Source organism: Pelophylax lessonae, assembly GCF_965119305.1.
Source record: "Pelophylax lessonae genome assembly, chromosome: 4".
NCBI lineage: Eukaryota > Metazoa > Chordata > Amphibia > Anura > Ranidae > Pelophylax > Pelophylax lessonae.
The window spans coordinates 299,943,370-299,971,147 of NC_138771.1; the positions used below are offsets into that span (position 1 = coordinate 299,943,370).

The 27,778-nt window shown below is 40.3% G+C and overlaps 1 protein-coding gene across 2 annotated transcripts in view; it reads right to left on the minus strand.

Moving 5' to 3' along the window:
• The window catches only part of CHST11 (carbohydrate sulfotransferase 11), a 255,543-nt gene that overhangs the window by 100,786 nt on the left and 126,979 nt on the right, over positions 1 to 27,778 (minus strand). For both annotated transcript variants that reach the window (XM_082253119.1, XM_082253118.1), the window contains exon 2: positions 8,458 to 8,543. In XM_082253119.1, coding sequence (XP_082109245.1) covers positions 8,458 to 8,543 — 86 coding nt within the window. The remainder of the gene's footprint in view (positions 1 to 8,457; positions 8,544 to 27,778) is intronic.

Sequence of the window (27,778 nt, forward strand, 5' to 3'; positions counted from 1 at the left end):
AAAAAGTGTATGTATATCACACGTACACAACCACACTAGGCCCCAATTACTATTGTTTGTACCCCTAAAAGGCTAGATGAGGAGTAGGGGGGGTATGGAACAGGCAGCACCCTCAAACCTTCAGAAGTATGAGATGAACCCCAACAACTTGGAAAGGTGGATCTCTCTCACACGTACCAACACAGACTATCCCCCAATTTAACTGATCCCCAAAGGTTTTTGATTAAATAGCGGAATAGAAAATATGATCCAAAAAAAGTGTATGTATATCACACGTACACAACCACACTGGGCCCCAATTACTATTGTTTGTACCCCTAAAAGGCTAGATGAGGAGTAGGGAGAGTATGGAACAGGCAGCACCCTCAAACCTTCAGAAGTATGAGATGAACCCCAACAACTTGGAAAGGTGGATCTCTCTCACACGTACCAACACAGACTATCCCCCAATTTAACTGATCCCCAAAGGTTTTTGATTAAATAGCGGAATAGAAAATATGATCCAAAAAAAGTGTATGTATATCACACGTACACAACCACACTAGGCCCCAATTACTATTGTTTGTACCCCTAAAAGGCTAGATGAGGAGTAGGGGGGGTATGGAACAGGCAGCACCCTCAAATCTTCAGAAGTATGAGATGAACCCCAAAAACTTGGAAAGGTGGATCTCTCTCACACGTACCAACACAGACTATCCCCCAATTTAACTGATCCCCAAAGGTTTTTGATTAAATAGCGGAATAGAAAATATGATCCAAAAAAAGTGTATGTATATCACACGTACACAACCACACTAGGCCCCAATTACTATTGTTTGTACCCCTAAAAGGCTAGATGAGGAGTAGGGGGGGTATGGAACAGGCAGCACCCTCAAACCTTCAGAAGTATGAGATGAACCCCAACAACTTGGAAAGGTGGATCTCTCTCACACGTACCAACACAGACTATCCCCCAATTTAACTGATCCCCAAAGGTTTTTGATTAAATAGCGGAATAGAAAATATGATCCAAAAAAAGTGTATGTATATCACACGTACACAACCACACTAGGCCCCAATTACTATTGTTTGTACCCCTAAAAGGCTAGGAGTAGGGGGAGTATGGAACAGGCAGCACCCTCAAACCTTCAGAAGTATGAGATGAACCCCAACAACTTGGAAAGGTGGATCTCTCTCACACGTACCAACACAGACTATCCCCCAATTTAACTGATCCCCAAAGGTTTTTGATTAAATAGCGGAATAGAAAATATGATCCAAAAAAAGTGTATGTATATCACACGTACACAACCACACTAGGCCCCAATTACTATTGTTTGTACCCCTAAAAGGCTAGATGAGGAGTAGGGGGGGTATGGAACAGGCAGCACCCTCAAATCTTCAGAAGTATGAGATGAACTCCAAAAACTTGGAAAGGTGGATCTCTCTCACACGTACCAACACAGACTATCCCCCAATTTAACTGATCCCCAAAGGTTTTTGATTAAATAGCGGAATAGAAAATATGATCCAAAAAAAGTGTATGTATATCACACGTACACAACCACACTAGGCCCCAATTACTATTGTTTGTACCCCTAAAAGGCTAGATGAGGAGTAGGGGGGGTATGGAACAGGCAGCACCCTCAAACCTTCAGAAGTATGAGATGAACCCCAACAACTTGGAAAGGTGGATCTCTCTCACACGTACCAACACAGACTATCCCCCAATTTAACTGATCCCCAAAGGTTTTTGATTAAATAGCGGAATAGAAAATATGATCCAAAAAAAGTGTATGTATATCACACGTACACAACCACACTGGGCCCCAATTACTATTGTTTGTACCCCTAAAAGGCTAGATGAGGAGTAGGGGGAGTATGGAACAGGCAGCACCCTCAAACCTTCAGAAGTATGAGATGAACCCCAACAACTTGGAAAGGTGGATCTCTCTCACACGTACCAACACAGACTATCCCCCAATTTAACTGATCCCCAAAGGTTTTTGATTAAATAGCGGAATAGAAAATATGATCCAAAAAAAGTGTATGTATATCACACGTACACAACCACACTAGGCCCCAATTACTATTGTTTGTACCCCTAAAAGGCTAGGAGTAGGGGGAGTATGGAACAGGCAGCACCCTCAAACCTTCAGAAGTATGAGATGAACCCCAACAACTTGGAAAGGTGGATCTCTCTCACACGTACCAACACAGACTATCCCCCAATTTAACTGATCCCCAAAGGTTTTTGATTAAATAGCGGAATAGAAAATATGATCCAAAAAAAGTGTATGTATATCACACGTACACAACCACACTAGGCCCCAATTACTATTGTTTGTACCCCTAAAAGGCTAGGAGTAGGGGGAGTATGGAACAGGCAGCACCCTCAAACCTTCAGAAGTATGAGATGAACCCCAACAACTTGGAAAGGTGGATCTCTCTCACACGTACCAACACAGACTATCCCCCAATTTAACTGATCCCCAAAGGTTTTTGATTAAATAGCGGAATAGAAAATATGATCCAAAAAAAGTGTATGTATATCACACGTACACAACCACACTAGGCCCCAATTACTATTGTTTGTACCCCTAAAAGGCTAGATGAGGAGTAGGGGGGGTATGGAACAGGCAGCACCCTCAAACCTTCAGAAGTATGAGATGAACCCCAACAACTTGGAAAGGTGGATCTCTCTCACACGTACCAACACAGACTATCCCCCAATTTAACTGATCCCCAAAGGTTTTTGATTAAATAGCGGAATAGAAAATATGATCCAAAAAAAGTGTATGTATATCACACGTACACAACCACACTAGGCCCCAATTACTATTGTTTGTACCCCTAAAAGGCTAGATGAGGAGTAGGGGGGGTATGGAACAGGCAGCACCCTCAAATCTTCAGAAGTATGAGATGAACCCCAAAAACTTGGAAAGGTGGATCTCTCTCACACGTACCAACACAGACTATCCCCCAATTTAACTGATCCCCAAAGGTTTTTGATTAAATAGCGGAATAGAAAATATGATCCAAAAAAAGTGTATGTATATCACACGTACACAACCACACTAGGCCCCAATTACTATTGTTTGTACCCCTAAAAGGCTAGGAGTAGGGGGAGTATGGAACAGGCAGCACCCTCAAACCTTCAGAAGTATGAGATGAACCCCAACAACTTGGAAAGGTGGATCTCTCTCACACGTACCAACACAGACTATCCCCCAATTTAACTGATCACCAAAGGTTTTTGATTAAATAGCGGAATAGAAAATATGATCCAAAAAAAGTGTATGTATATCACACGTACACAACCACACTAGGGCCCAATTACTATTGTTTGTACCCCTAAAAGGCTAGATGAGGAGTAGGGGGGGTATGGAACAGGCAGCACCCTCAAACCTTCAGAAGTATGAGATGAACCCCAACAACTTGGAAAGGTGGATCTCTCTCACACGTACCAACACAGACTATCCCCCAATTTAACTGATCCCCAAAGGTTTTTGATTAAATAGCGGAATAGAAAATATGATCCAAAAAAAGTGTATGTATATCACACGTACACAACCACACTAGGCCCCAATTACTATTGTTTGTACCCCTAAAAGGCTAGATGAGGAGTAGGGGGGGTATGGAACAGGCAGCACCCTCAAACCTTCAGAAGTATGAGATGAACCCCAACAACTTGGAAAGGTGGATCTCTCTCACACGTACCAACACAGACTATCCCCCAATTTAACTGATCCCCAAAGGTTTTTGATTAAATAGCGGAATAGAAAATATGATCCAAAAAAAGTGTATGTATATCACACGTACACAACCACACTAGGCCCCAATTACTATTGTTTGTACCCCTAAAAGGCTAGATGAGGAGTAGGGGGGGTATGGAACAGGCAGCACCCTCAAATCTTCAGAAGTATGAGATGAACCCCAAAAACTTGGAAAGGTGGATCTCTCTCACACGTACCAACACAGACTATCCCCCAATTTAACTGATCCCCAAAGGTTTTTGATTAAATAGCGGAATAGAAAATATGATCCAAAAAAAGTGTATGTATATCACACGTACACAACCACACTAGGGCCCAATTACTATTGTTTGTACCCCTAAAAGGCTAGATGAGGAGTAGGGGGGGTATGGAACAGGCAGCACCCTCAAACCTTCAGAAGTATGAGATGAACCCCAACAACTTGGAAAGGTGGATCTCTCTCACACGTACCAACACAGACTATCCCCCAATTTAACTGATCCCCAAAGGTTTTTGATTAAATAGCGGAATAGAAAATATGATCCAAAAAAAGTGTATGTATATCACACGTACACAACCACACTAGGCCCCAATTACTATTGTTTGTACCCCTAAAAGGCTAGATGAGGAGTAGGGGGGGTATGGAACAGGCAGCACCCTCAAACCTTCAGAAGTATGAGATGAACCCCAACAACTTGGAAAGGTGGATCTCTCTCACACGTACCAACACAGACTATCCCCCAATTTAACTGATCCCCAAAGGTTTTTGATTAAATAGCGGAATAGAAAATATGATCCAAAAAAAGTGTATGTATATCACACGTACACAACCACACTAGGCCCCAATTACTATTGTTTGTACCCCTAAAAGGCTAGATGAGGAGTAGGGGGAGTATGGAACAGGCAGCACCCTCAAATCTTCAGAAGTATGAGATTGTGTTCACTGTACCCCACAAAGATTGAGTTCACTGCACCCCACAATGATTGTGTTCACTGCACCCCACAAAGATTGTGTTCACTGCACCTCACAAAGATTGTGTTCACTGTACCCCCCAAAGATTGTGTTCACTGCACCCCACAAAGATTCTGTTCACTGTACCCCACAAAGATTGTGTTCACTGCACCCTAAAAGGATGTTGTTCACTGCACCCCACAAAGATTGTGTTCACTGCACCCTAAAAGGATGTTGTTCACTGCACCCCAAAAAGATTGTGTTCACTGTACCCCCCCAAAGATTGTGTTCACTGCACCCCACAAAGATTGTGTTCACTGCACCCCAAAAAGATTGTGTTCACTGTACCCCCCAAAGATTGTGTTCACTGCACCCCAAAAAGATTGTGTTCACTGTACCCCCCAAAGATTGTGTTCACTGCACCCCACAAAGATTCTGTTCACTGTACCCCACAAAGATTGTGTTCACTGCACCCCAAAAAGATTGTGTTCACTGTACCCCCCCAAAGATTGTGTTCACTGCACCCCACAAAGATTCTGTTCACTGCACCCCACAAAGGATTTTGTTCACTGCACCCCAAAAAGATTGTGTTCACTGCACCCCAAAAAGGATTTTGATCACTGCACCCCAAAAAAGATGTTGTTCACTGCACCCCAAAAATGATTTTGTTCACTCCACCCCAAAAAGATTGTGTTCACTGCACCCCACAAAGATTGTGTTCACTGCACCCCAAAAAGATTGTGTTCACTGTACCCCCCAAAGATTGTGTTCACTGCACCCCACAAAGATTCTGTTCACTGTACCCCACAAAGATTGTGTTCACTGCACCTCACAAAGATTGTGTTCACTGTACCCCCCAAAGATTGTGTTCACTGCACCCCACAAAGATTCTGTTAACTGTACCCCACAAAGATTGTGTTCACTGCACCCTAAAAGGATGTTGTTCACTGCACCCCACAAAGATTGTGTTCACTGCACCCTAAAAGGATGTTGTTCACTGCACCCCAAAAAGATTGTGTTCACTGTACCCCCCCAAAGATTGTGTTCACTGCACCCCACAAAGATTGTGTTCACTGCACCCCAAAAAGATTGTGTTCACTGTACCCCCCAAAGATTGTGTTCACTGCACCCCACAAAGATTCTGTTCACTGTACCCCACAAAGATTGTGTTCACTGCACCCCAAAATGATTGTGTTCACTGTACCCCCCCCAAAGATTGTGTTCACTGCACCCCACAAAGATTCTGTTCACTGCACCCCACAAAGGATTTTGTTCACTGCACCCCAAAAAGATTGTGTTCACTGCACCCCAAAAAGGATTTTGATCACTGCACCCCAAAAAGGATGTTGTTCACTGCACCCCAAAAATGATTTTGTTCACTCCACCCCAAAAAGATTGTGTTCACTGCACCCCACAAAGATTGTGTTCACTGCACCCCAAAAAGATTGTGTTCACTGTACCCCCCAAAGATTGTGTTCACTGCACCCCACAAAGATTCTGTTCACTGTACCCCACAAAGATTGTGTTCACTGCACCCCAAAAAGGATGTTGTTCACTGCACCCCAAAAAGGATGTTGTTCACTGCACCCCAAAAAGATTGTGTTCACTGCACCCCACAAAGATTGTGTTCACTGCACCCCAAAAAGATTGTGTTCACTGCACCCCAAAAATGATTTTGTTCACTGCACCCCAAAAAGGATTTTGTTCACTGCACCCCAAAAAGGATGTTGTTCACTCCACCCCAAAAAGATTGTGTTCACTGCACCCCAAAAAGATTGTGTTCACTGCACCCCACAAAGGATTTTGTTCACTGCACCCCAAAAAGATTGTGTTCACTGCACCCCAAAAAGGATGTTGTTCACTGCACCCCAAAAAGGATTTTGTTCACTGCACCCCAAAAAGATTGTGTTCACTGCACCCCACAAAGGATTTTGTTCACTGCACCCCACAAAGATTGTGTTCACTGCACACCAAAAAGGATTGTGTTCACTGCACCCCAAAAAGATTTTGTTCACTGCACCCCAAAAAGATTGTGTTCACTGCAGCCCAAAAAGATTGTGTTCACTGCAGCCCAAAAAGATTGTGTTCACTGCAGCCCAAAAAGATTGTGTTCACTGCAGCCCAAAAAGATTGTGTTCACTGCAGCTCACACACAGAAAAATGGATGTGGATCACTGACACCTGCCTATCTCCAATCCCACACCACACAGCAATATCGATTGTAGTTTGTAGAACACAGTTTCCCTAAAATTCAGCAGACTCTGTCCCTAACAGGATTGAGAAGAGATCGTAGATCAGGATTGAGTGCAGATTCACCCCACCCCCCACACAGCAATATCGATTGTAGTTTGTAGAAGACACTGACCCTATAATTCAGCAGACTCTATCCCTAAAATGCCTACAACTCGCCCTGCCTAAACACTCCGACCTGTCCCTCAATTCTATCCGGACACAAATGGTTTTTTCCTGCCTATCTTTCCCTAATCAGCAGCCAGCACATTGATGTGTGCTCTGTCCCTTAGCTAAGCAGCAGAATGACGCTGCTGCGGCGGCTGCCTCGAACTTATAAAGACTTGGTCACATGCTTCAGACGGCCAATCACAGCTACTAAGACATTTGCAGGCATGGCTGGGATGGCTTAAGGCACACCAGTTAAACGATTGTTGATTGGCTGTTGAAAGCCCGCCATGAAAAGAGCGCCAAAGCATGCAAAACCCGGAAATAAAACGACCGAACACGGATTTTTACCCGAACATACAGTAAAGTGTCCGTGTCCGTGTTCGGGTAAAAAAAATCCAATTATTCGGTACGAACACGAATAATACAGTCCGTGTTCGCTCAACACTACTTACAATTCAACACTGGCATAAATGTTTGGCAAGATATCCTTACTATCTGGGCAAGATCACATGTGTGTAAATTCTTCTTTTCAATAAAAATGTACCTGAATTAAAGGAACCCTTTTTTGAATGAATGCATACAGCAGTAGTTACTGTATTTGATATCTCCTTGGAATCCAGTGCTGACTGATAATTATTGGCAAGGAATCATGTGATGGCCATGTGCCATTCCTTCAGTTGTTCTGAGCATTAGTTCTGCATTAGCCGTGTTTCCAAATTATTTATAACTGATAAGCTATGCAGTCACTATGCAGGTGTTAAGCGATTGCAGTTTAATTAAATATATTTTTTGGAGCAATTTTTACTTGCTCGGATATATTGAGAAAATCATAAGCATCTCATGTAAATGAAACACACTGACATTTTTTTGAGAAAAACAAATAGGCTATTACAGGCATGTACATCCCTATGTAAGAAAAGAAGGAACCCAATATAAGTAACCTCTTCACTCTCTTTAGCAGTGGGTAAAATAACAATATTGTCTATTAAATTGTCCGGTCGAAATCACATTCAACACAAATTCCTTTATTTTATACTTTGCAGTGGCAATACTTGAATGAAGTGTTTGATGATGTAGAGAATCTGATTATCTTCAGTAAAGAAAGAAGTGGCCCACAAATAGACTACATCTCTTGTTCCGAATGCAGACGTGACCCAGAAATAGGCCACATTTTCTGCTCTAAAAGCAAAACTTCAAGTTCTTGGCGAATATTTCATCAACACAAAATTAGAATAGCTTGCCCTTAACAATGCGGAAACCATGTGATGAACGAGTTAAAAAGCAATCAAAGATTGATTGACTATGTGATGGTGGTGCTGGGTAAAGAGGATGTCGTACATAACATATCGGAGAATGTGCACTGTCACCTACCTGTGTTGGATTGTAGAGCTCCTGGAGTGGACTACGTGATCCTTTCCGACAGCAAATTTCCATCCCAAAGGGATTTCTGTGCATTACTAGAGAGAAAGAAAGAGACACAAATATGGTTTACTTCAGGGACTATGTGCATGTGTATCCTATACAACTAATGGTTATATAAAATAACATCTGTACATATACAATAGGTTTGACAGTTTGATAAACAATATTCTATCATAATTTACTATTTCTTATGTTTAAGTAAAACAGTATTAGTCTTGACTCTTGACCAATGAGTACAACGAGATGGCGTGCAATACTTAAGGAAAGCCTATGAGTGTCACTGTTGCTATTGCTTGATAGCAAACGGACAGTACATTTGAAATTTCAGCAATACCACAGTGTAAGAGCTAGGCAGCCTTCAAATTAGAACACTAGCAGAAATCAATGACGATAAGGTTCACGAGCAAAGGCTTATTTTGAAGGCCATCTTTTTCTTTGTAATAGTGCAAAGAAGAGGAAGAACGTATCAGGCTTTTATTGTTAAAGCACAAAAATGGCCAGCCATTTATATAGAAACCCATATGTAAAGACCTCAGATCAGGCGGGTTGTGATTCAATGTAGTGGTGAATATATATATATATATATATATATATATATATATATATATATGTATATATATATATATATATATATATATGTATATATATATATACATATACAGGTATCTATAAACCTCTCTTGTATCAATGGTAGTTGTGATGTAATTGTGTGGGGATATTTTCTTTCCACACTTTGGGCCCCTTAGTACCAACTGAGCGTTGTTTAAATGCTGAGTATTGTTGCTGACTATGTCCATCCCTTTATGACTACAGTGTACCCATCTTCTGATGGCTCCTTCCAGCAGGATAATGAACCATGTCACAAAGCTCAAATCATCTCACTACTAGTTTCTTGAACATGACAATGAGGTCACTGTACTCTAATGGCCTCCACAGTCACCAGATCTCAATCCAATAGAGCACCTTTGGGATGTGGTGGAATGGGATATTCACATCATGGATGTGCAGCCAACAAATTTGCAGCAACTGCGTGATGCTATCACATCAATATAGGACCAAAATCTCTAAGGGGCCAGTTCACACCACATGCAGTCCAGTGCGTTTTTTTCTGCATCAAAAACGCATGGAAAGTAGGTTGTATGGTTTTTAATGGCATAGTTCACACCAGCGTTTACAGTTACAGTGCGTTCCAGTTCCAGAAAAAAAAGTAGAACATACTGCATTTTCCCTGCATTGGACTGTACTGGAACACTGTAAAACGCATTATAAACGCACCAAAATGCACCTAAAGGCACCAAAAACATGCATGTACTTATTTAAGGTTAAGAAACAAGAGGGGGAAAATGCAGTCAACTGCATCAAAAACACACAAAAAACGCGTCAAAAACACACTGGAACACATCAAAAATGTGCATGCAGAAAAGCATCTGGAATGCATCCAGACTGCATCTATGGTGTGCACTGGCCCTGCCTGAGGAATGTCTCTAATGCCTCATTTCCACTGAGCGGTACAGTTTGGTTCGGTACAGTTCAGTACGGTTTGGTACGGTACACCTTGATCAGGCTTGCATTTCCACCGCCAACAGTACCTAAGCTCAACAGTACCTCAACAGTATTGCTCCACCCTGTTGGTGCGGTACTAATGTGCTTGGTACCCCAACGAAAGGGTACCAAAAAAGTGGTACGGTACAGTTCGGAATTAGGGTACCACTTACAACTTTTGACAATGGAAACTGCAAAAATTGCGTACAGTACCGAACCGAACCGCATCATACCGCTCAGTGGAAACGGGGCATTACACCTTGTTGAATATGTGCCACGAAGGATTAAGGCAGTTCTGAAGGCAAAAGAGGGTTTAACCCGGGACTAGCAAGGTGTAACTAATAAGGTGGTTGGTAAATATATATATATATATATATATATATATATATATATATATATATAAAATGTTTGTACTGTACTGATAAAAAAAGATATGTTATGTTGCCGCTTTTCATCCCAGTTTGGCTTGATTTAGGTGAAATCACAAAGATTCTTGGCTCTCCAAACTCCATCACGAAATCCTTTGTCACTATGCAGTCAAAAATAATTCTAAAACACTAACACTGCACTTTACCACTTATAGGTAAAGGTGCGTGAACTGTCTATACACCTTCCAGTTATCATTCTGAAACAGTTATGCAGCCAAATTGTCCTGGCTCGGTATGAAACGTCTGTGGCAGTATCTTTGGTAAAACCAATATATGTAACCAATGTACAGAATATATACCAGTAAAAGAAATATCATTAGCCAAGGTGTAACAGGAAATGAGCAGCAAAAGTAGAAGCCCCATAAAAGGAGAACACGGAATAACATTTTATAATTAGGATTATTATTTACTAGGAGCCGTGTTAAAAATACAAATTCATATCATCCATTTTGTAATTTGATGTACCAATGCTATAGAATAAACCACTACAGCGCTGCCTGTTCTGTTCACCTAAGTAGTCATGTATCAGGCTAATGACAAGCGAGGCGCATTATGTGCCTCGCTTCATGGGATTGTGGCTGCCGCATTATTATAAAAAAATTTTTTAAATATTTTGCTGTATGTGCCTTTAAGCCACTACGCGGCAGGCACATGTTTTCGGGCGGGAAATAGGTGAGTTTGTTTCAGGCGGGAAACACGCGACCTTCTGGAAGCGTCCATCACGTGGCTAGAAGGGCTATATAAGTAGCTGCGTGAGGGCTCTGGTCTCAGTTGATCTAGTACGGCTAAGCGAGCTTCTCTCCCCCCCACCCTGTCGCAAGCACCTGTTATGTGGCTTGTCACCCTTGATGCAAGGGGGGACTTCTGATGAATTTATTTATTTATTTATTCGCTTGAGTTTTTTATGACTAAGCGAGAATTATTTGCATATTTATTTGAATTTTGAATTTTCAATATTTATTCAATTTTGAATTTAATAAAGTTATTTGAATTATTTATTTATTTATGCCAATAAAGGTGCCACGGCCATTTAACTACAAAAATGTGTGTCTGTTTCTTTCTGTTATATATATGAATTTTGTGCAGTCTACATTCCCATGTAAACCTTTCCCTTCCTGTGGATGCAGGCTGAGCATGACATATATAAAATCACTATATAATCAAGTGATTGAATCATTTTAATACACTGAGGATTTAGACCCCCTTATCTATCTTTAGGTTTCGCTGATTAGCAGTCTAAAATGATTTAACAATGTTGAAATACATATTACAATGTTATACGTGTTATTATTAACATTATAATACTGGTCGAGCTTTCTTGCTTCATTTCAAGGCACAAATGCTTTTTAAGAAACGTATCTGAAAGACACAAGGCCTGTAACTTCCTATCAGAATGATGTTCCTCACCACTGACCTTATATCAGGGAGACATGTACTGGAACTGACAATGCCCCCAGGTGTCGGGAGATGCTGTCACAGGGACCTCTCTGTGTCCCTCTAGAACATTTTGGCAACAATTATTATCTTTTATGCACAAAGCTCTCATGAGCCAACCTGCTATTTTGATCAGCCGTTCCTTGTTCTTATATTTCATAGCACAGAATGAGCTTGCACCTTCTGTAGGCCTCAAATATAATTCCCTAATACAGTGTTATGTGATCGTTTGGTATCAGGTTAGAGAAATGTGCAAAGATTGGCAAAAATATCCTGAATGCTTAATGAATCAGACAGCATCTCCATACATATTGCAGTATTCTGAGCAATTTAATAAACATACGGTTATCCTGTCTATGATGGCTTTTGAGTCACCCAAGTCATGAGATGTCTTGTAAATCAAACACAACTGAATGTGCTCCTTCTATAGACCTGACATATACATTTCCCAATACAGTGCTGTGTAATCATTTGGTAGGAGGTTGGAAAATTGTGCAATGTGTTTAGCAAAAAACCAACCATACTGTTATTGTTTCTATGAAGGTTTTTGAGTCAACTGGAATGTTTCACCATTCATCCAAGCAGAATTTTCTCTTCAACTGCATGTTTTTTTTTAGCAGGCCTTAGTTGTAAACCCAACAAAAAAAAAAACAATCAGCAAGGCCAGTTGTGTTGGATTATTATAATCTAGACATCCTAGGGCCAAACTGATCTAAAGAAAAAAACAAAAATCAACTCTAGTTAACCACTTCAGCTCCGGAAGGTTTTACCCCCTTAAAGACCAGGCCATTTGTTGCGAGTCGGCACTGTGTTACTTTAATGAAAAATTGCGCGGTCATGCAACGCTGTACCCAAATACAATTGATGTCCTTTTTTCCCACAAATAGAGCTTTCTTTTGGTGGTATTTGATCACCTCTGCGGTTTTTAGATTTTGCGCTATAAACAAAAAAAGCGACAATTTTGAAAAAAAAAAACGCAATATTTTTTACTTTCTGCTATAAAACATTCCCTATAAAAAAAATTTAAAAAATACATTTTTTTTTATCAGCTTAGGCCAATTTGTGCACTGCTATTTTTTTGGTAAATTTTTTATTTGGTTTGCACCAAAGTTATAGCATTTACATACTATGGGATAGATTTTTGGAATTTTTATTTATTTTTATCAGTAAAGGCGGCATTCAACGTTTTTTAGCGGGACTGCGACATTGCGACGGACAGATTGGGCCCCTAACTGACATTTTTGACACTTTTTGGGGACCAGTGACATTAATACAGTAATTAGTGCTTAATAATATGCACTGTTACTGTATAAATGACACTGGCAGTGATCAAAGGGGTTAATGTGTACCTAAATATGCTTACTGACTGTGTGGGGGGAAGGGCTCTGTGACAGGCACAGAGAGATTGCGGTTTCAGCTTAGCTGAAACTTCTGATCTCTCCTTGCCTGTCTGACAGAAGACTCGCCTGTTTGTTTACATAAGCAGGCAGGTCTTCTGTCAGTTTAGCTGATGATAGCGGGTCCGCCTCCCGCTGTGTCGAGACCTCATGCACAAAATCACGTAGTACTACACAGCCGAGCCACCCTGCCGCAGTAATACTAAGATGAGCGGTCGGCAAGAGGTTAAATGATACAATAAATTACTACACAAGCCCCTCTGTGATTTATGGTTGTTAAAAATGTTCTATCTATCTGTTGCAGCTTGCAGCAACCTTTTTTGTCAAGGTTTGGTTTGGCCTGTACAATGATTGTGTGCAGAATTCCGGAATGTTTCACTGACAGTTTCCCTTACCTAATGCCCCGTACACACGTGCAGATTATCTGCAGACTTTTGTCTGCAGACTTACCAAAACCATATAATATGAGGTCAAACCTAAACACTTTCAATTTGTATGCAATCCGGCAGGCCCTTGCACTACATAGAAAAGGTAAGTCTGCAGACAAAAGTCTGCAGATAATCTGCACGTGTGTATGGGGCATAAGATGCTGGTGTCTGCACCTGAAGCTGATTGAAGAATTGGCTCAGGTGAGGACATCGTTGGATCTGTGGACAGGTAAGTCTCCTTATATGAAAAGTCAGCAGCTGCAGTATTTGTAGCTGCTGATTTTTAATGGGTTTTTTTTGGGAGCCTGGAGCTCCTCTTTAACCACTTCTGGACCAGAAGATTTTCCCCCCCTTAATGACCAGGCCATTTTTTGCGATTCAGCACTGCGTTACTTTAATGGACAATTGTGCAGTCATGCGACGCTGTACCCAAACAAAATTGATGTCCTCTTTTCCCCACAAATAGAGCTTTATTTTGGTGGTATTTGATCACCTGTGTGATTTTTATTGTTTGCGCTATAAACAAAAAAATAGTGACAATTCTGAAAAAAAAAAAAATATATATATATATATATATATATATATATTTCACATTCTGCTTTATAACATTCCCAATAAAAGAAAATGTAAAAATCGAATTTTTTCATCATTTTAGGCCAATATGTATTCTACGTTTCCACGTTTTTGGTATAAAAAAATTACAATAAGCGTATTTTCGCAAAAGTTATCGCGTCTACAAACTAGGGGAAAGGTTTATGTCATTTTTATTTGTTTACATTTTTTACTAGTAATGGTGGCTATCTGTGATTTTTAGTGGGACTGCAACATTGGGGGGGGGGGGACAGATCGGACCCCTAACTGACATTTTTTTTACACTTTTGGGGGGACCAGTGACATTACTACAGTAATCAGTGCTAAAAATATGCACTGTTACTGTAATAATGACACTGGCAGGGAAGGGGGTTAACCCTTGGGTGATCAAAGGGTTAAGTGTGAGCCTAGGGGAGTGTTTTATAACTGTATGGGGAAGGGACTTCTGGAATCAACAAAGAGACCGGTGTTTCTAAATAGGAAGATCACAGGTGCTCTGTGTTCATTTCAGAGAGAACAATGGTCTGCTGTGTTTACTCTCTCAGCGGGGAGTGATCGCATGGATCAGCTTCCCCGCTTCCTAATGGGGGCGGGTGCAAGCCTCTGGCGGCGCGCTCGCCCCCAGGAGCGCTTCAGCAAACCGACGTCATACGTCAGTTCGTGCAGCCGAGCCAGCCTGCCGCAATAAACAGTAAATCCCCCTCCATCGCTGGGGTTATGTTACAGACCCACACGCAATAAATGAAAATCCGCGAAAAAGAAATACCCTATTTAAATACACTCTAGGCATGTTTTCATAATTTTCACTGTACTTTTAAAAGCATTTTAAGGTCTTTAAACACACTTTTAAAACAATAGAAACACATTCAAACACACAAAAGATACTGAGAGACAGAACAAGAGCAATGGAAAACACAAAATATTAAATTAACAATGATTTAATTAATAAAACAATATTAATAGGTCTTACAGAAAAAAAAAACGCAAAATACTAGGACCGCGAAAACTGTACCGCAATATAACGGGGGTTTACTGTATCTGCAGTAGGCCGTTGGCAAGTGGTTAAGCTAGTAAAAAGGTAAGCAGCAATTTTTCAATATTTTTTAAATGTATGCTATGTGAATGGAGACATCTAAAAAATATAATGCAGGTGTTATCCCAATTTGGCTGCGAAAAGGAATACACTATAAAGGGAATCTATAAACATATGAATCAGTTAACAACCCAGCCAAATATTTTAGTTTTGAACAGATTGTGAAGCTGCCTGTGACTCCAGTGGAGGATTAATTACATTGCAGCCCACAGCAAACATTTAAAGCAGCCTCTCCTGCACGCATATATCATTGCTTCCAGTATGAAGGAGATGTCAGGAAAGCCATGTACTCTGTGCTGAGATGGACATCTCTCCTTCTCTGACACCTAAACTTCCTCTCACAATAGCTGCCATTGACAGCTCTTCTCAATACTAAATAGGTAGGACATGCGCAAGATTTTGTTTGATGTTGACTTTGGGCAGATGAAAAAGAAGCCCATGGGCTTATCAAAGATGGAGCTGACTTTGAGATCAGAGAGTTTGGCATGACCTGAAGCACTTTTCTTGCAAATTCAAAATCATTTGGGGAACTTTTGATTTTAGGTTACATTTTCTAATCAAATATGCTGAGAAATAAGTTATCTGCTGATCGCTGGTACAATGCTTTACAGGCTCCTACAACTAAAAATAATAAATGAACATTTTTTACCTGCAGAAAAATGTGCAATTATTTATTTATTTTTTTTTAAAAGTGAGTTTATCCTTAATAATAATAGTAATAATAATAATAATAATAATAAAAAATACTACACAGATCCCTCCAAAAGTTCCACAAATACATAGGAAAATATTGATGGGGGTCCGTGTGCTGTTTTTTTTTTTTTGTTTTAAACAAAGAAGCCGTTGTTGTGACAGAATGCTATACCTGCTCAGATTGCTATACCCTCGTCACTTCCGCCCCGGTGCGCATGCGCACAAGGCATTCTGGAGGTCCGATGTGTATAGCGAACAGCTGACTAAGAAAATGCGGGGCTGAGTTCTTACAGGGGGCGGGGCGGGAGGATTAGTAGACCTGAGAGGAGGCGGTACACCTGAGAGGAGGCGGTACGGATGCAAATATCTTCGAGTTCTTACAGGGGGCGGGGAGGATTAGTAGACCCGAGAGGAGGCGGTACGGATGCAAAAATCATTGAGTTCTTACAGGGGGCGGGGAGGTTTAGGAGACTTGCGGCCGTGTAATAAATGTATTAAAAGTAGTTCCTTCGGTACTGTATACTCCCCGCCCCCAGTAAGAACTCGATGATATTTGCATCCGTACTGCCTCCTCTCAGGTCTATTAATCCTCCCCGCCCCGCCCCCTGTAAGAACTCGATGACGCCTCAGCCCCGCCTCTTTTCAGTCAGCTGTTCGCTATACACATCGGACCTCCAGAATGCCTTCTGCGCATGCGCACCGGGGCGGAAGTGACGAGGCTATATCAATCTGAGCGGGGAAAGCATTCGGTCAGAACACCGTCAATGGGAGCTGTCTTTTGCCAGCAATTTTAAAACTTTTTTCATTTGTATGTAAAAGTCAGTGCTTAATAAAATAACTGCTCCCAGCTGCATGGAATTTATGTTTTGTATTGATATATGTTCCCCAGGGCAGTCCCCAACCCGCCACCCCCCTTTTTTTGACACCCTTTGCCTATCTGCCTAAAAAAAATGGGCATTCTTAATTGTACAAATTCGGGTCCAATGGGTTTCAATGGGGTTCGGGTACAACTTTGAAGTTTAACAAGCCCCTGCTGAACCAAACCCAGGCCAGGTCAGCTCATCGCTACTGTAAAATAAAGGTTAAAATTTAATTTAATCTAATGATGCCCCCCATACCCTGACAACTTCTATCCACAGCTCTGGTCCCTAGTAGTGTACTGACTTTAATGACTACTCTCCTGATACCTGTTCTTGATTTATACTTTATGTTAAGATCAGATTACAGAAAGGCGGTTGCTGAGGGCCCCTATAAAAAAAAAAAAATTATATGGGGCTCTATGCTCTGTGGTTACAGTCCTACAATGCAGCCAGATTAGATGAGAGCCTCACCCATACTCATAGATAGGTCTGCCCAGAGCTGTCTCGGTCTGTCACCCTGTATACCATAAGGTTTGATTTTTAAATTTAGAATGCACGTTTAAATGCAATTTGATGCAGAGATGTTTATTAAATAATTTATATTCTAACATATGACATTCTATATTTTCTGCTTTTATGATTATTCCAAAAAGATCATCCTAACCATGTTATATTATTGACAGGAACGGTATTACAAAGAACAGCCTTCCCAAGTCACAGTTTATTGCCTTCTAAGCTGTTGAACTGTAATGACTCTTTCTATTTCCAAGAGATAATAAAAAGTACCTGCTGAATCAAGAAACCACTTTGATGCTTAATGCACTACCCAGAATTATTTTTTTAATGGGTAAATTAGGAACTGCACTCACATATATATTTTCTTCTTAAAAGGAAGAAGGAAACATTATAAAAATTATATTGAGAAGATGGTAGCTGAATTATCAATGGAAACATCAAATAAAGTATATAAAAGCTTACAGCTAAACATAATGAAACCATGAGTAGATACTATTGACTAAATATTGAGCCAACAAAACATAAAAAAAAAAAAAAAAAAACAGGAATAGTGAATACTCCTCATTTTTTCCATACTTGCCAAGTTCAATTTGTGATTCAGTTATCATTCAAAGAATCATTCCTGTATGACAATATAAACCAGAGTTTTCCAAATCTGTCTTTTTCGTAATTTATGGTAAGAACCTTCAATATAGCATGCTTTAGGTAGAAATCGATCCAAGGTCCACTGAGAGGCAAGGCAAGAGTAGAATCTGTGTTGCCTATCAGTAAGAATCAATTTATCAACTGCTTTAGTCCCTGAGGCTTTTCCTCTGTAAATTTCCCCTCGAGTCCCAGAGCATTTTTCTTTTAGTTTTAGAGATGTCTTAGTTCTATACCATTTACCTTGTGAAGTCTATCCTAGAATATTATACATCTTTTTTTTTTTTAAGAAAGATAGGTCTTTATTTACAAACCGATTTTAATAAATTTATTTTATTTCCTATTTTTTAATCAGGAATACATAGTAAAAAAATAACATGAATGTTCCTGTATTTTTTCCTACAATGTAAAAATGTATGTAACTTGTTCAGCCCCAGATGTTTACCCTAAAAAACCAACAAAATCTTCTGATTAAAAATATATCATGAAATGAGTGTGATTTTTGTGTAAAATAGGCGACGGTAGAGTGGTAAAGTGAACATTTTTTAAGAAAGATAGCTCTTTATTTACAAACCGATTTTAATACATATATTTTATTTCCTATTTTTTAATCAGGAATAAATAGTAAAAAAAATAACATGAACGTTCCTGTATTTTTTCCCCACAATGTAAAAATGTATGTAACTTGTTCAGCCCCAGATGTTTACCCTAAAAAAACCAACAAAATCTTCTGATTAAAAATATATCATGAAATGAGTGTGATTTTTGAGTAAAATAGGCGACGGTAGAGTGGTAAAGTAACAATTTGCATTTTCTATAAGGAGAGTTTTTTTTTTAACTTACTCAGTGCTAAATGATGATCACACAGGAAAAACATTATAGATCTTACAGGAAAAGCAGCAATAACATTAAGATATGATCTACTTGGGTTTGCAAGGACATAAATTAGCACAAACGTTTTTACAGGTTTGCAAATGCTAACATTATGAATGTCATTATTGTTTCATCTTACAGTATGTGAGCAGTAAAAGCAAGTGTCACCCTGTTCATTCAGAATTGTTGGGATATATACAGTCAAGAGAAAAAGTAAGTACTCCCTATAGAAATAGTAATTTCTTTTTTATTTACATATTTTAACTGGCAAACTTTGGGTTCTCATTCAAACAGGGCCTATGGGTATTTAAAGGTGATATGCTTAGATAAAACAAACACTAGGAAAATTTGCCTTTTCAATCATTTATTCTACAAAAATATCAATAACTGTAATGTGTACTGTGGAACAAGTATCATGTTGAAAGATCTGTTTTGTGGGTCAACTTTATCTTATACAGGGGGCATCACATTCTCATAAAGCTTACTTGGATATGATGCAGAATTTGCTGTTGATCCAGTGACTGCAAGCTACACAGGCCCTGAAGCACCAAAGCAAGCCCATAACATTTCCATCACTATGCTTCACAGTTGGTGTAAGGTACTTATCCAGAAATGTCTTTCATTTTGAACCAAACACGTGCACTGTTACTGTGGCCAAACAGCTTATTTGTTGTGCAAGCAATTAAAAATGTATTGCAGTGAAATATGTATTGCACAGAAAAAATGCATATTTACAACATAGCAATCAGAACAACAGCTGTGGATGTCACAACCCTTTGGTAGCCTATGGAAGGGCGGGGGCGCCCAAAACTATTGCTCTGGTTAACATGTTGTGAATACACTCCTTTGCAATGCAATACATTTTCACTACTTGCACAAGAAATAAGGTGGTGCTGCATCCCTATCAATGTGCTACTACAAACACAAACACCAGATGCAACTCCCTTCTATGGAGTCTGATTAAATAAAAGGTGCTGAGACTGCCAATTTCCTCTGCGCATTACTTGGAAATGGCACCATGAATTTAAAGATAAAAGCAATTGATATATTTTCTCTAAAGCCTCAGAGATGATTGAAGCTTTTTAGGCTTTCTCTGTTACTAGTTTTAAACACTTTTTTTGCTCTAGCTTTGTTAGAGTGGACAATTGCTGGAATTGATAGAGTTCTGTCCGTTGTCCTCTAACATCATGAAAAACTTTATTCTGGAACCTGGACTTATTTCTACAAAGACAAAAGATCTCCATTGAAGGAAACTTTTGCTCATGCAAGGCAAAGCAACAAGTTTCTCTAACCTACCACTCTCCACAACTGCTTTTATCTCCCTTCACCTCTTTCCCAGGCCTCTCAATTCTCTTGAAGACCATATGCTTGCAAATGGTTAGTGGTTTCTCACCTGCCCCATGTGGCAGCACTGCTATCTGGTGACTGGTTGGACACCCAGCACTGCTTTTTTAAACAAAAGTGTGTTTCTGCACTGAAGTGTAATGAATTATCAAAGAGCTGCAACTATATATTTTTCATGACAATAATTATATCAAGATGTAATTTCTATTTATTTTACTTGTCATTTGCCTCATATAAAGTCCCAGATATCCCCTCCTTTATTGCACCTATATATCACCCAAATAACAAAAGTGATGTGAAAACATATACACTATGCAGTCAAAAGTATTGGGAGGCCTGCCTTTACACGCACTTGAATTTTAATGGCATCCCAGTCTTGAGTTGGTTCACCCTTTGCAGCTATAACAGCTTTAACTGTTCTGGGAAGGCTGTCCACAAGGTTTAGGAGTGTGTCTATGGGAATGTTTGACCATTCTTCCAGGAGCGCATTTATGAGGCCAGGCACTGATGTTAGAGAGAAGGCCTGGCTTGCAGTCTCAGCTCTAATTCATCTAAAAGGTGTTCTATCAGGTTGAGGTTAGGACTCTGTGCAGGCCAGTCAAGTTCCTCCAACCCAAACTCGTTCACCCATGTCTTTATGGATCTTGCTTATCCATTATTGAATTTGGCAGATGAATTCATCTTCTTAATTCAATTCTATTCAGTAGTCACTAGTACGGGAAATGTGGGGGCTATAGCATAAGAAAACATACAAACTCCATGCACATAGTGTGCTTGGTGAAAATTAACCAAAGACCCCATCAAAGAAACTCTGTTACTGAATAAAAATACATTAAAAAGTGCTCCCAGCAAAGACATTTAATATTTAATTCACGTGACACCGTATTTAAGATACAGGAGTGTTGGATTCCTGGTCCCCCACAATGCTCAGTGGTTCCCCCTGCTGGGTGGTATTTCACTACAGGACACAGTAGGGATGTAGGGAAAGGTGGACTGAACCACACAGCATACAGGTGAACTAGAAATCTGTCAATCTTGGAAATGTTGGATTCTAAACATTCTTCAGGGACTGGTATATACTCAATATAGTGGAGAGCAGTACAGTTTGCAGGGGAAGTAGGTATTAAAGCTGATGTTTACTTTGCCTATTTTTGGCTTTCCCTGGTTCCTCATTTCTCCCCATATCAACATTCTAATTTTAATATTAGACAAAACCTGCTTTCATTACATACCTCAATTTCAACCCAGCAAAATTACTAGGTCCTTGTGCTTTTCTATGCAAGCAAATAATGGCTGATGGGAGGGGCCAGCAGGGTGCGGTACATAACTTCCTACAAACATTTTGTAATGCTCATATGTGATGCTGAGCCTCCATGTCTAAAAGAACTGAAAGGGACAGTAAGGTTAGGGAAGCATGCTCTATCAGATTTTCTGCAGTTCCTAATGCACACTGTGAGAAGCTTAGAGTGTGCAGTGAAATCAGAGTAAGCAATTTCAGTATAGCAGAGGAGCCTGTAAAACTATGCAAGACTGCAGTTAAAGTGGTTGTAAACATTTGAATATACCCAGTGAAGTGACTGGACCCAGGAGATACACAGAGATGAAACAAATCCTCCTACATAAGTTGTACTTGTTTATCTATCACCATCTTTACCCTACATCGATTCATAGTGCACAATTTACACAGGACTGAGAGCTGAAGTTACATCAGTGAGGAGAGCTCTGAGAGCTGATTGGAGGGAAGGGAAAAACCCCCCTCCACACAGCACACAGGAACAGAGCTGAGACTGTTAATCAGCTGCAGATCCCTCCCCTGTCACCTTTTGTCTCTTGGTGTCATAAAAACTTGTCAAAAGTGACTCATGCTTATAGCAGAGGAACAAGGCAGTGGACAGAATTTACACTTAGTGCTCTGGATTGAGACAAATAGACAGTATACAGCAGCCTTTCTCAACCTTTTCAACACAGAGGAACCCCTGAAATAAATTTCTGGTCTTCAGGAACCCCTGCTAAAAATTAAAAATCTACAACTGATGACACATTAGTGTGACAGTCAGTGGGAAGAATGCTCCTATCTCTTGTCATCATTGGAAAGAATTACCCCCTTACAGATAGCTAAAAGGAACAATGGTGTCATTGGAAACTTATCGGAGAGACAGAAATTGCCCATTGCTCAAGGAACCCCTAGCAACCTCAGGAGGAACCCTAGGGTTCTATTGAACCCTGGTTGAGAAACCCTGCTATAGAGGGATATGCTTTGTTCATATTTCATGTCTGAGGTTTACAACCACTTTAAAGTCAGAGTTAAGCTTTAAATATCTTCTTTGCACTGGGCACGGTATTATATATATTTATTCCAGTGACAGAGTTGTTCCTGACGACTTTACAGTCCACTTGCAGTTTCTTAGGCAGAAATAAGGATTCTGAAACTTCTTAATGCCCTCCGGGCATTCATACATGGAATGAATATAACACACTTAACAAGACTGCTTTATGCTAAAAGCTTTGTTATCTATGAACGTACGTGCATTCGAAAATATGTGCTAAAATGGAAGGTCCAGTGTGTCCAAGTCTGATTACATAAAAACACATGGGCAGCTGCATTCGAATTTTGTCTGGAAACCTAGAAGTTTAATAAAGACGCCAAGAATATTTTTGTATACAGGAGTGAGCATCCAAAACCCATACATCTGTGTAATTCCAGATTTGCACAGAGGCACTAAAAAAACACATTGATTCAGTGCTGTTTTATACATTTACACACCATAAATATGAGGAATAAAGGCGACTCAACCTTCATCTCTGAAGGGAGTTGCTGGGTGTGTCTCAAGCAACTTTACCAGTTCCACAGTAAAACCATGAAAATGTGCTTTCTCAGCCTTTTTTAAAAAAAATTATCTAAAGGAAATATATTATAGTAGTATAGTATCAAATAACATATTTATCCTGGCCATTCTAGAAAAAAATGTTGTCAGGTAAATATAAAATATAATTTATTTATTTTATTCTCCTATGAGCCAACAGGTGGAGATCTAGATTCCTAGTAGTTGAAAAGACATTTTTTTTTCTACCATAAGGGTCCTTTCACACGAACGATCCGATCAGATCCACCTGTCAGTTTTTTAGGCGGATCTGATTGGATCCTCCATGCATCCCTATGGGGCAGCGGATGGCAGCGGAGACATCTCCGCTGACACCCGCTGCTATCCGATTCCGATCCTGTCCGTGAAATCCGGACGGATGGAAACCCTATTCTCCATCGGTCCAGGGGATTGGATCGGATCGGATAAGAACGGACAGGCGGTCCATTCTCATCCGATTCCCCCATAGAGAACAGCGGGGATCTGAGAGCTCCCTCTCTGCACACAGAGCGGAGACAGCGCTGTCATCTGCCTGCTCAGCGGGGATCGGCGGATCGATCCCCTGCTGAGCAGCACGGAGTCCGCCGACCGCTGCTGTCAAGCATAACCTATGAGGAGAAAGCAGAGGGTGGGGGCCATGCTGTGTTTGTCGATGGAAACACAGAGCCCTGCTCAGGATCAAGCCCACATGAGTGCCCCATAGCGCACTTGCAACAGGGTAGGAGCCTGGAGCCTGGAGCGCCGGTGAGGGAACCCAGAAGAGGAGGATAGAGGCTGCTCTGTGCAAAACCATTGCACAGAGCAGGTAAGTATGACATGTTGGTTAGAAAAAACAAAAAAGAAAGACATTTTACCTTTACAATCCATAACATATATGGTATCCTCACATCCGCTCTTTAAAAAATGCTTATAGGACAACTATCAACATTTCTGTTATCCTCCAAGCTATTTAAAATTTATATTATACTACAAACAGAGAGTAGGGATTGACAGTCACTAATCTCTGCCCAGTAAAGACTGGGAACTGAGCGATCTGCAGTCATGTGATCGGTCAGTTCCCAGGCTTAGAGACAGCAGGGAACAGCTGCAGCATCAGAATGATGCTACAGCCATATAGGTGAGTATGTAAGTTTGTTTGTTTTTTTATAAATCCCACACTTCTCCTTTAAGCTACAGTATGGCTTATGTAGCAAATGTATAAGCTATATTCATTGTTTTTGCTATATATTTTTTCACCAAAGAGGAGTTACCATTTAACTACTTTTTTTTTTCTCTGCATCTATAGATGTCTAAAATAGCAACTCACCATTTTTCCCAATTAGTGATATTTTTTTTGCAAACTGCAGTCCTGGTTAAGGAGTGCACATCTTCTGAGAGCAGTCCCATGGCATTCTCATAGTTGGGGTCACTACATTGCTGCAAGTCATTAGAACATTTCTGATGCTCAAAATCAACATGCACTTACAAGGATAGCCCTGCACACCTTTTTCTGTGCAAATGTATACTCGCCATGTTCTGCGAGTCCTGGAGACAGCTCTTTGCAAGGGCGTGGTGATACATTTCAGATATTCTCTTCCTTCCAGCTTGCAGCCCATAAGGGGTACACAACTATGAGCTGTGCTGTGTATGATGTGTACATTACCTATCACTTTACACACACCTAAAGGACAAAACTATTTATTTCATTTTGGATCGAGTAAAGGAGGGTTATAACTCCCATCAGTTTTTTATTTTTTGATATTTGCTTCCTATTGGGGAGATTTCCCTTCACTTCCTGTCCCATAGCCAACATAGGAAGTGAGGAGAAATCCATACAAAGTGAGGGAACCCTGGTGTGTAATCAAAACTAGTGTCCCCATTGGAAGATTTCCCCTCCATTAGTGTTCTGATATCAATCCAAAATTTGGGATTTTCTTTTACTTTCACTTTTGATCATAATGGTAAACAGGTCAAATAGAGAGGGTGAATCTCTCTAACGGGGACATACATAGCAATAAAAACTGACAGGTGTTCCAAGCCCTCTCTATGCTTTTCAAAACTAAAAAAGTTTTGCCTAGTTATGCTTTAAATTCCTTAAGTAAACATCACTTTTCAGCAACGGTAAAATTTTACAGTAGAATATGCCTGTAAAAGAAAGCTACACTAAACTTTACATAATATATAATTGCTCTACGAAGTATTATGCAATTTATTTTCATAAAAAATCTAACTACCTTCTCAGTCTACAGAGGCTGTAAGGCTTAAAAGGCATCAAAAATGAAAATGTCATTTCCTACAATATGGCAACCTGGAGGCATTTTATACTCTGAATGTGTACAGGTTGCCTCCAGGAATCTTTTTGCTGGTTGCGTTGGCTCACAGCTTTCCCCCTAAAGCCGGGTACGCACGGGCAAAATGTCAGAAGACATTTGCCGGTTCAAAGAAAATACCGGCCGACATTCTGCCTATGTGTATGTTGTTCTGCCAGACGTGCCGGGGGAACCAACAAGAGGATATCCCCCAGAGCATGGACCCTTGCTTTGGTCATCTGGAGTAGACACCAAGGAGCTGGAGATATACCAGGCCAGTCATGGGGGATGTCCACCTGACACCTATGCATTTCACCCATCTACTATCTGGGGCTTCCTCAGGGCGTGATGGGATATAGGTTGGGAGGGAGAGTGAGCCAATATTATGGGGAGGGAATAAGGGAGGGGGCTTCTTGTTTTTTTTTTTTGCACTGGAAGTATATATATATATATATATGTTTTTTTAAATGAATAAATGTTTTTGTATTAGACTATAGCAGGTGTCAGATTCAAACTGAATTTGTTTTGGTTTGGTATACAGCTTCTTTACCCTGTGGATTACAAATCCCTTCTTTTGACAATTAAGTCCTGCAGTGTTGCACTTAAAGGAACCCCCTGATGGGAAACTTTGTTTAGCTTTACCCCCTGGCCAGTAGCTAACTAGGGTCTGTTTGACTATAGTTAGGCTCTAATAGATAGCTGCATCCCTTCCTGCTACGTATAAGAGATATTTGTTGCATTGGTTGTTGTTTATTACTACCGTACTCTCAGCGTTGTTCTCCACTTGCCCGCTACATTTCAGACAAGGCCTTTTACTGGCAGAAAAAAAAAAACAGACATCACCTTGCTGTGTTTATGAACTAAATTGCTGCATTTACTATTGTCAATGATGTTAACTATTATGTCTGCTTTTAATAAAGCCTATTTATTGAAATCAGAGTGTCAATATGTTGTAGGGTCTGGTCAGAGTCATCCCTGGAAATGGTAGGAGAACCCATCATTTACCAGCAGCACCTACAAGGGTAGTATGACGTTTGTTTCCTAGAAAGCAATTCTTTCATTGGCTGACTTGGAGCTTGCAATTGCGCAGAAGAATTGCTATCATAAATTCATTCTATAAAAAAAATCTTTATTTGCCATTCTTTCAGGGTAAAGGTTTTTTTTATTATAAACACCTAATATCAGCACCATTAAAAGTTCATAATAAAACCTTTTCACCAGATTTTCAACCCTTTTTCAGCAAGGCCTCACATTGTTTCAATAATCTATATATGTATGAACTTGGCCGGTGTTATTACAACCTTCAATAAAGTGTGAGTAACATTTTCCAGTCTGTGCTCGGCTGCTGCTGTAATGCTTGGCAATGGCCACAGACTGCCATATTGAGGCTGCATGGACCACTGTAGCTTTGCTATGTAACTGACTAAGCATTTGATCATCAGCTGTATCGCTAAAACTATACTGCATGTATATACAATTGCATATTTGTGAGCCATCCAGCTGCCAGATTCATTAACAGTCTATTTCTGGAAGCACAAAGCAAAAACAAAACATAAATGATTAAACAGTTTACAGCGTTTCATATACAGCGTCTCCTACAGGGGTGGAATTAGCAAATAAAAGGAGCCATTTTACCATTATATTATTATATTTATAAGGTACTAATATATTATGCAGCACTAATTGCAAGACTATGGAGAGAGAACCATATGTATTAGAGACTGTCATTGCCTGTAATTATTTCTATTTTTCAAATATAATGAAAAAACCACACATGTCTGTGCCAAATACTTCCAAACCACTCTCACTCTCCACTCCTGCACCCCACTGTCACTTGTAAACATAGAAGACTTCTGTGTTTACAAGGGACAACTTTGCTCCCAGTGGCTCCCAGGACTAGCTAATCTGTGCAAGTGCTCACAGTGGGGCACAGCAGGGACAGTTCTTTCTGAGAGGGAGAACAATATCCCTGTAAGGAAAGGCACAGCCGCCTACACAGAGAGGTACTGTGTAGAGCCTGGCAAGGTAGGAGAAAGATGCGAGAAAGCTTGGGGAGGGCATAGTGCACTTCTAAACCCTGCACTCTGTACACAGCACACCCCTGATTTCTGCACTCTGTATGTTACGCACTTCTGAACCCTGCACTCTGTACATAGTGCTCCCCTGAACTCTGCAATCTGTATGTAGTGTAATCCTGAACCCTGCACTCTGTACACAGCACACCCCTGATTTCTGCACTCTGTATGTTACGCACTCCTGAACCCTGCACTCTGTACATAG